This window comes from Oculina patagonica, chromosome 8, assembly GCF_052425735.1.
Source record: "Oculina patagonica isolate OP01 chromosome 8, crgOcupat, whole genome shotgun sequence".
NCBI lineage: Eukaryota > Metazoa > Cnidaria > Anthozoa > Scleractinia > Oculinidae > Oculina > Oculina patagonica.
The window spans coordinates 25,245,173-25,254,702 of record NC_135765.1 but is presented as its reverse complement, the minus strand read 5'-3'; the positions used below and the strand labels follow the sequence as shown (position 1 = coordinate 25,254,702).

The following is a 9,530-nucleotide window of genomic DNA, read 5'->3' as shown; positions in this document are numbered from 1 at the left end:
ATCTGTGAATTTATTTATTTATCCGAGGCTCATCTACGAAAACGTCTAATCACCCCCACTGACGCTATAAGTCAGAGTGATTTTCAAATTACAGTGGTCAGTCGCTATCAATGGTGTTAAAAATGGCGAATCAGTGTTTCCTCCTAATTGATTCTAGGGATAGAAATGCATTGAATTTTGTCATTGAGAGTACTACAAATGGAGTGGTAGCAAACGAATTGCCATAAATGAGACAGTTTTGGGGAAACTTTGAAATTGCCCGAACTGGTTTTTGGTAATATGTTAATTTACTCCACATTACTAATACGTTAATCTACTTTAGTCTACTTTTTGGATATGAAAGATCATCTTGGAAACCTCGTATTTAAGTAAAAAAAAAACATTTGATACAATTTTGTCTCCAAATGATCTTTAGCAAGAATACTGGAGACAACTGTACGAAGTAACTGTGACTGACTGTGATTTTTAATAACAGGGTTGTTTTGAAAATAAAAAAACAAATGTGACATATGTAGATCGTTTAGCCCCCGACTTCAGGTTGAGGGCTAATATAACCCACTGACGGCTAGTCGTCCTACTCGTCTAGGAGGCTAAACGACCGGGTACCATCAGATACTTTACCAACAAAAAATCATTGACTTTAGGCAAAACTTGTTGCTATGTACTTTTACAAAGACATAAACATACATCATGATCAGTCATAATGGCATTACAGCAATACTTCTTTGTTAAACAGACGAAATCATAGTAGAAGTCCTGTTCTTCACGTCTTTTAGCAAATGTTTGGGAGGCGTAATCCTTTCGTCTTTCTTGGACGCCGAGTCGTGGCGTCTACACGGTCCCTGAGTTAGCAAGCGCTTCATTTCTTGTCGGTAGTTCTCGTTGAAAACCGTGTAACAGATAGGATTTGCAGCACTGTTAGCAAGTATCAAAATATTTGAAAAAGCCACAAGTTCCCAGAAATGTTTGCAATGCTTGTCGGCGTTTCCATAATCGAGCCACAGCCACATGATATTGTTTGGCAGCAGGCACAAGGCGAACAGCGTGGTTACCACTTTAAGCATGCGCGTAACTTTCCGGGCTTCTTCCTCCTGCAGATCTTTAAGGCATCGATTACCATTCTTTGCTCTTTGCCGTAACTCTCGACTGATGCTAAAATACGCTAAAAACATAATGCAGAATGGAAGGACATATTGGAATACAAAGATGCTCGTTGTGTACACTTTGGTGGTCGTGGTATTGTCCCAGCTCTCTTGGCAAGTTTTCATCACAGGATTGAACTTCAACGCATGAAAATAGGGTGTCACTGGTATAATAGCAAAAAGCCAAACAACAAGGATAATGATCTTTGCCCCAGTCTTTGTAAGTTGCTTTTTCATAGGATAAACAATTGCCCTTTGCCTGGTCAAGCTAACGGCTGTTAGCGTGTATACAGAGGCTAACAGGAGAAATGTTTGCATGGGGTACAATATCTTGCACATAAGGGACCCGTATGGCCACGAGTAGTGCAGCTCTTGCACAGGAATATCAAATGGTATGCAGATACAAGTCAGTGACATGTCGGCCACAGCAAGATTTAAAATGAAGTAGTTGGTAACTGTCTTCATTTTCCTACGACGCAAAATTACAGTGCAGACCAGAACATTGGCAACGAGGCTTGTTACGAAGATGATAACGTACAAACTTAACTTCAGAATCCTGAAATGCAGCGGAAACTCGGCGACCGATGAGGATAACGACGTATTCGTGTTGTTTTCCATACTTTCGAATAAGTTTTGCGTATGTAGCATGTAGTTTACTGTGCACCTAATAAAATAAGAAGATCAAGTCGTAATTATGATTGTTTGCACTCTCGAAAGTCGGGAGGGCACGCGAACTTATAAGAATCAACAGCTTAAATTTGTTTCTCAGAACATTTGTACAAAACACTGTGGGCCAACTTGCCCTGCCAGCGTCACTTTTTAAAACCGAAATGTAACTTTAGTTAATTTGTCGCTTTTTTTTTCTTCTAAATCTGATGGGCGTCAAAAAGCAAATTCTTCATCAGTCTCAAGTGACATGTACTTATTGCGGTTTTCAGTGATATGCGAACTCTAAAATTCAATCCTCAACCGGCGGTTTACGCTTTTTGCTGCCGTCAATCATCTTTAAACTATAAAATCCGTTTTGTCACCCATGGCCATGCAAAAGTTCAAATTGGACAGCAGTGGATTACAGATATTTTTTTTCTAAAAAAAATAACATCACAATATTCAGCCTTTTAAAATACAGTGAACGTCCTGCAAAAAACTCGGCGTGTTATGCTCTGATAATAATTGTGTAATACCAAGCACTTGAACCTGTTTGAAATTTGTACAAGTCTTTTTTTTTCTCTCAAGTGGAAAACAGATCGCAGGTAAACAACATACAAAGGGTTGGAAAGAGCCATTATGAATGTATAAATCGAAATTCTAAACAGCCAAAATATTCCAAATGGAACTTACCTTGAAGAGTGTGTCGCAACAAATACAAACACAACATTGTCATCTGCAGATAAAAGTTGCCAATTCGAACCCGTTTATTTTTGATCTTTTATCTTGTACAAAAGGCAAAGTAAGGTGTCGTGTGTCCAGTGCGCACGAAGTAAAAATACAAATACCAACGTTGAAAATTTATACCGACGCCTTTATTTAAAAAAAAAAAATACAAAAGTTTATCTTAGACATTTCGGAAATTCACCTGCACCGAGCGCTTAAGAAGTGATAACATGACTCCGCTGTATTTCTCAATTAATTTACTCCCTTTATTTTGCAAATATAAGGTCAATTATTTTTCTTTGCCTCCTTCCTGCCAAACACGTGTCTTAAAAAGAAAAACGCTCTTTCATAATTGAAAGTTGCTGTACGTGTCAAATCGTACGTCACGAAATGCAGAATAATTGTTTCGTTTTCTGTTTCTCTCCATTTCTTTCTTTTTTTTTTAATTAATAATTTGGTATGTCTTGCTTGTAGTAAACTTAAGTTCGAATTTAATTCCTTGTTTTTTGATCCGTATTTTAATTTACTTGCGTAAGTTTGCAAATAGACATTCGCTTGATTGGCAGTTTGTTTCCTTCCGAAAGTTGGCATACTGGGTTGTCATCCAGGGAAGATTGCGTTTTAATTAAAATTTAAGCGAAAACACTTTCCTCCACTTGGGACGTGGGTTTTTTGTTTTCACCTTGCAAAAATACCATCATAATTACTTTTTGTTTGCTGCCAACTGAAGGGAACTTTTTTGTCATTTAATTTATATCAAACTACACGATTGAAATAATGGCGAGGAAGAGTTTTAATTGAGAATGCCATTTCCGGGTGACTCTTTGACGCGAAGCCTCCTTGAAAAGAAATGAGTAATTTATGATGTTACCGTATAATAGAGATGCGTTTTCGGTTCGTTTGTGTATACAATCAGAAGTAAACATTTTCAAATAAAGCTTTCGTCAACGGTCTAGATTTCAAGCTTTTCCAAGCTGTAAAAATTAAAAACCTCTTCTAGTAAAATCTATACAAAATCTTCGAGGGCAAGCCCTTAACAGACAACTGTACCAATGGTTTTATAACTCTGGTTTTGTTTAAAAGGAGACAATTGCTGTTACTGTCAGTTTATTTGTTTTGCAAAGTGCATACAAAACATTAATGAGTTCTTAATTTAAAATTCACAAAGCCCTCGAGCTCATTTTTAACGGAGAAACTCTTAAACATAATTTATCGTATAGTTTGAAACACCTATTTCGTCTGAAAGTGTTTAACCCTATTTGGCCTGGGGGTGATGGAGCAGAAAGGACATACGACGATTTTAACGTTATGTAACTGTTAATGTATTCAAGAAATAATGTCAGTCTTCTTGACTTTTAATTTCCTCAAGCACCATGTTTGAAAGCGCAATGTAAAAGTCTTAAAACGAACTATAACGACCTTGAAGAGTTTTACATGTATTTACAAGTTTACTTTTCAAATATTATATATCGCACTTGTAACATTTTACAGCTTTCAAACCCGCATAAATGTAAATTCTGCACACTGGTGCTCGTTTCTTGAGCTTATTCATTTAGTGAAAAATAAAGCGAATAGAAGAATTGCTCTTTCCCAAAGGTGAAATTACTTTAAAACGATAAAATAAAATAGAAAACAAATTACATACCTCGTTGTCCTTTTGACTATAGAACGTGAATAAACTTTAGGGCTTTGGCTTATCCTTCGCTTGGAAATAATTTGAATAATTATGCCTCTCCCCACTCCCTCTGTGTTGACACTCGCTCTAGACCTTTTGTTTGAAGACCGCGCGTATTTGCAAAAATATGACTCTTTTTCAGACTAACTCTGATATGCCGTGCAGTCCTTGTGGATTCGACTAATTGTAATGGTACCCCACAATTAACCAATTCCCTTTTTTAAGAATAAAGATATATTTGATTCCAAACGCAAAACAGACTGTTGTATGTCATTTCAAATTATATTTTTTATGTCATCTGATATATCATGTGTCATCTAGCATGTCCTCTGAGGTATCTCGTGTTTCAACTCATGTGTCATCACATGTCATCTCGTGTCTCATCTTGCGTGTCATATCACGTCTCATTTCGTGTGTTATCTGGTATCTTATCTCATAAATGCTTTCTCGTATGTTATTTCGTATCTGATTTTCATGTCACCTTGTTATCACGCCTGCTTCGTCCCCAGGCGTACTCCTTCTTGGTCGTGCGTGGAGTGCGCTTTGCGTTATGGGAATGATAGTGTGCGTCCGCGTGGCGTTGTTGGGCAAGCCCCCGCGCTCCGTTTTCCCGCCTTACCGCCTTAAAGGTAGATTTTCACTGACGCGTATTTTTTACGTACATTTACGTGCGTGAACAAAAATAAAGACAATGTATGAACGACTTGCGTAGACATTTACGCAAGTCGTTCATACACTGTCTCTTTTTTTTTTCACGCACGTAAACGCACGTAAAAAAAATACGCCTCACTGGATTAACCGACCGGCTAATTGACGCCTGAATATGAGGCTGTTGTGATGTCGTATGTATCCTCTCTTTCCGTTGCATCTTCACCTGCCTTATCAATTGACTGACGCAACTCGACAGTTCATGAAGAGCTACTGAAACATAACCCCTTAGTGCATAGGTCTAATAGTATAAATAACCACCACTATTCATTAAGGATTGATTGATATTTTTTTTTTTTTTTGTCACAATAGCAATGGCGGGAACAAATTAAAGGCTCACAGATGAGGGAAATAAAGAGCGTCATCGACTACTAGATGTTATTGTCTTTGCAGGAAAATAAGAGCATTGTCAGAACTAAGAATGGTGTTGAACTAATGTTCAGAACTAATGAACTTGGTGTTGGATCACACGGATGAGATCTGACAGTTTGATTTCGAGGTGGTTTTGTTGCCAAAAGTGTGCAAATCTATTCAGAGTTCATTTTCATTCAATCGTTCAGCTTTAAATACAGGCTCTAATCATAGTAGATAAAACCAGGTCTCTTCAGGTACCTATCACGAGCCCAGGCTCTTGTAGAGTTATTCAGTTCACACTTCCTTGAGGCCGACCCAAAGTACTCGAAGTTGAACGAAAGGCACTTGTTATTGTTCAAACACTTTTTTAAACACTGTGTGACGTCAGCAACGTGATGCTCCTGGAATGTGTTATTTACGAGAGCATGATCCTTGTTTCCGATGTCCGCTGACATGTACTGCGTTGGATGAATTCGAAGACCGCCTACATGTGGAGGATGAAAACTGTCAAGGAGCCTGTAATTATCCAAATGCTTAGCTGATTTTGTTCTTTTTCGGAAGGGAAGGGGGTGGGTGAGTTAATCTATACGTGAGCGGTGTCAAGCGATATATGTCATGCAAAAAGCCAAAATAATAAACATACGCGTTTAAACCCCGCTTTAAAGAAACTTGCTTTATAGTTATAAATACCCCGCTATTAAAGACCGTGCTTAAGGGTCAGTTTAATGGCCACTCGTTCGAATTCGTTTAAACCGCAGACGTAAACGTTGGATGATATTCTCCTTTTATATCGTTTAAGCCGCGTGTTCACGAGCAATTTTTATAATGACAATTTCTATTTGCTCGTGTTGATGAGAAAAAAGCAAAATTTTGTGACTAATATATTTGTTGACAAGCTGGCATCTTAGCTTTCATGTGACAAATTGAAGTTGTCACATACAAAAATTGCTCGTGTAGACGTCTCGTCACATTAAATGTGGCAAATATTGCGTCAGCATATGTGGTGCCCAATCTCCCACTGGGCACTGTGCGCGCGTATCTTTGTGTGTATCTCGGCTGTCCAATGTCACTTCTTGCGCACTAAACCATGGCCAGAAATCGCAGACATTGGAGTCGGCGAATTTTGATGCATCGTATATTAAGCGGTCACGAAACTTGGTAATAGCCGCTGATTCGAAAGCCTGACTTTGGGCTCATATACATCGACGATAATACACAAGAATGAGGCCTACATAGAGGAATTTTTTGTGTAGTAGGGAAACCTCTGGTCAAAAATATTGCGCGATAACAAAACTGGATCAAAAGAGCTTTCAAACGATGGCTTTTGCAGTAAAATTGGAGCAAAGACGGCTGAAATACCGTAGTTCAAAGACAGTGGATTTTTGGATTTTTGGTGCTTGCTTTCGACGATTTACGGGATTTTTAAAAGCAAAAAGCAGGGCCACGAAAATTGCTTTCGAGACAAAATTTATCGAGTAAACTGTCCGGTCGGTACACTCTTAGAGACGAATTGGGCAAATTCAGATATCGCTCATAGAAGAGAGCTATCACGTTTTGAAATCTCAGATGAGGACTAAAACAGGGTTTTGTGGAGCCCCGATTACAGATGAACACTGGTTAACTGGTACGTATAATTTTAATCGTGGAAAGCAGAGAGAGTTTAAATATTTTTGAGCAGACGAGACATGCATAGAACCAACAATGTATGCAAGATTAATGCAGTGATTGTGCAAGTAATCAAAAAGTTAAGTAAATCAGTATTTTACCATTTAATAATTTATCTCCATACAACGCTTTGTATAGCTTTGTGGACATATTGGAACTGAATTTTGCACATGCGCATTGTGCATGTCCGCCAATTCTGGCCATGTTTGTAATGCGTTTTTGTGTCATGTAAATGACCGAATATATCTGTCACATAAATTTAAACTGCGCGTGTAAACCCAGCTTTACACGTACCCTTCATCCTCTATTGTCTGGAGAACATACCTTTCTCGCACACGTACGGTCTTTTTAACCAACAGGGTATGTCATTCCATTTGCCATTGTTTACGAAAATCTCCGCGCAGTGTTCATATCCTTTGAAATTATTTGGCTCCCCGACATTCCAGTTCCTGTATCTCAGCTCGGTGCCATCGGTCCAGCGAAATGAACCATGCTTCAGGTTGAGCCCGATCCAGGCACTTCCGGACCGTAAAGGCTTTACAAACGTGAAGAAAATGAAGTTCATTTCTTCACGGCTGGTGACTTTAACAAGATGTGCATCTATAGATACACAATGAGCCATACTCTCTTCCCAAGTTTTGGGTGCAGTGTGGATTTTGTAGCAGGACTTCTCAAAAGGTTTCCAGCCAATCCCACAAGCTTCAGCGTCTAACGAAAATTTTTTTAATATTACAGTTGTACTACTTTACAAATATCTGAATTCAATCAACGGAGGGCAACAAAGGGAGTCTGTTTTTTTCCACGTTTCAGTAAGTCCGAGCTTTGTTGAGAAAAGATTTTTTTAAGGATTTTTTAAGCATGTATAAATCTCAGTACCATAAATCGCGATTTTTTACTGGAAATCCCTTATAATTGATGTGAAGGCTTTCCTTGCAACTAGCTAGACAAAACATGGCTTGGATACTTCGCATGACATGAGATAAACATGAAAGAAAGAAACGATTTGTCAATCTCGATTTGCAAAGTACAAAACAATTAGCTTTGAATTTGTTTCACTAATCCATGAAAATGGTGCCACTATATCCACGTAGACTTTGTTATCATTTTAATTTTTACAAGAAATTTGCAAAAAGCACGACAGTTTTTCCAGTAACGTAAAAAATGTTAGGTTTTTGATATCACATCATTTTCAGACTTAAAACGGGCATTATTGGAAATTTACTATTCGCAAGTACTTACAAGAACACACTTTGGCAGAATATAAAATTGCTAAAGCTCCCTTTTGTGAACGTACAAAGATTTGCAAAAGGCCGCCACATTTTTATGATATGTACTGTAGGTGTCATTTGAAAATAAAAAGGATGTCAGATTTAAGTAATTTATTAGAAATTTGGCTACATCCTTCTTGCCAAATCACTTGGGAAATGTGTAGCAAGCATGCGGTTATTTCTGAATCATCTCAATGCATATGAACTCCGAGAACAAAACACGACGGAATACTGTAATGGAAATAGTTTTGAGATTCGTGAACGTCTTTTACGCAAAATTCTATTTAAGAGATTACCAAACTGATACCTGAACAATCAACTTACCCAGTTGATCCGAACATCCCCAAACTGATGATATAATCGTCACGGCGACAATCAGGATAGAGTAGGTTTGTCCGTAACACATTTCAAAAGTTTTAAAGTACTGCTTGTGTTATCTTTTTTTCTTTTTGCGACTAAATTTCATCCGGAATCAAATACTGGAGTCCTTCGTGCTGTTTTAGTAGTAATTCTTTCAGTATTGACCTGTCTTTCGTCACTGATCTTGATTGTCTAATTATGCTGGCTTTATCGTCACAAAACAAAAGCTTATTTATTTAATAAAAAGGGTGTTTAATGAGTTTTTTGAAGTTGAATGCCTAAACTCAACTAAGGATATTTTTGTTTTTTGTCTTTTTGAGAAGAATATTATTCAGAGACGTATATAATGAAATATAATGAATATAATGAAGTAAAATAGCAGGGGAAATTTTAGCCAACAATTAACATAACACGAATTTGATAAGGCAAAGGGGTGTAAAACATAAAATACATAAATTGACATAAAAAAAAACTGAAATTAAAAATTAAAGCGTTTCAAGAACAAAAATCTTTTCATTGAGACTCTTCGCCATATAAGAACATTTCATTTTATTTTTTTTGGGGAGAAGAAACAAAGGAGTGAAAATAATACATCGTGGAATCAACAAATATTTTGATTTAATTCCTTGCACAATGTTTATATATATTTGCGTTTATGTCAAATGTTTATATCGAAATGACAACGTGTTCTAATAATACTTGCAATAGTATACATTTCGGACACACACACACAAAAAAACCTTTAAAGTAGGCAAGGATGACTCTAAGATTTTTTTTAACAGTTATTCTGCGTAATAGAAAACAAAAAATGTGTTTCAAACTTTTCACATAAAATTAATTATGACATTTTAATGATGACATTGTCCAAGAAAGCTACACATAGAAATACTTTATGCAAAGTACTTTATATAATACTTTATAGTACTTTATGTAATTAGAACACCTGAAACGCATCGGCCTGCGTATAGCATGCTAAAGAAATAT

At 37.1% G+C, this 9,530-nt stretch overlaps 2 protein-coding genes across 2 annotated transcripts; both read right to left on the bottom strand.

The window, feature by feature from the left end:
- Positions 1-493: 493 nt before the first annotated feature.
- On the bottom strand, positions 494-2,572 carry LOC144663837 (neuropeptide FF receptor 2-like). Its single transcript, XM_078524900.1, has 2 exons — positions 2,484-2,572; positions 494-1,806 (listed from the first exon to the last, which is right to left on the bottom strand). Exon 2 carries the CDS (start codon positions 1,788-1,790, stop codon positions 729-731), a length of 1,062 nt encoding a protein of 353 aa, XP_078381026.1. The 5' UTR covers positions 1,791-1,806; positions 2,484-2,572; the 3' UTR covers positions 494-728.
- Positions 2,573-5,216: 2,644 nt separating this feature from the next.
- LOC144663256 (neurocan core protein-like) lies at positions 5,217-7,483 on the bottom strand. Its single transcript, XM_078524164.1, has 2 exons — positions 7,243-7,483; positions 5,217-5,737 (listed from the first exon to the last, which is right to left on the bottom strand). Exons 1-2 carry the CDS (start codon positions 7,481-7,483, stop codon positions 5,475-5,477), a joined length of 504 nt encoding a protein of 167 aa, XP_078380290.1. The 3' UTR covers positions 5,217-5,474.
- Positions 7,484-9,530: the final 2,047 nt, after the last annotated feature.

What these genes read in the sequence shown, in the direction of transcription:
- LOC144663837 (XM_078524900.1), bottom strand. Translation starts at nt 1,790, where the DNA reads ATGCTACATACGCAAAACTTATTCGAAAGTATGGAAAACAACACGAAT.
- LOC144663256 (XM_078524164.1), bottom strand. Translation starts at nt 7,483, where the DNA reads ATGAACTTCATTTTCTTCACGTTTGTAAAGCCTTTACGGTCCGGAAGT. An exon ending in ACCGTACGTGTGCGAGAAAG is followed by an intron (nt 5,738 to 7,242) that starts GTATGTTCTCCA and finishes CTCCACATGTAG; the next exon opens with GCGGTCTTCGAATTCATCCA.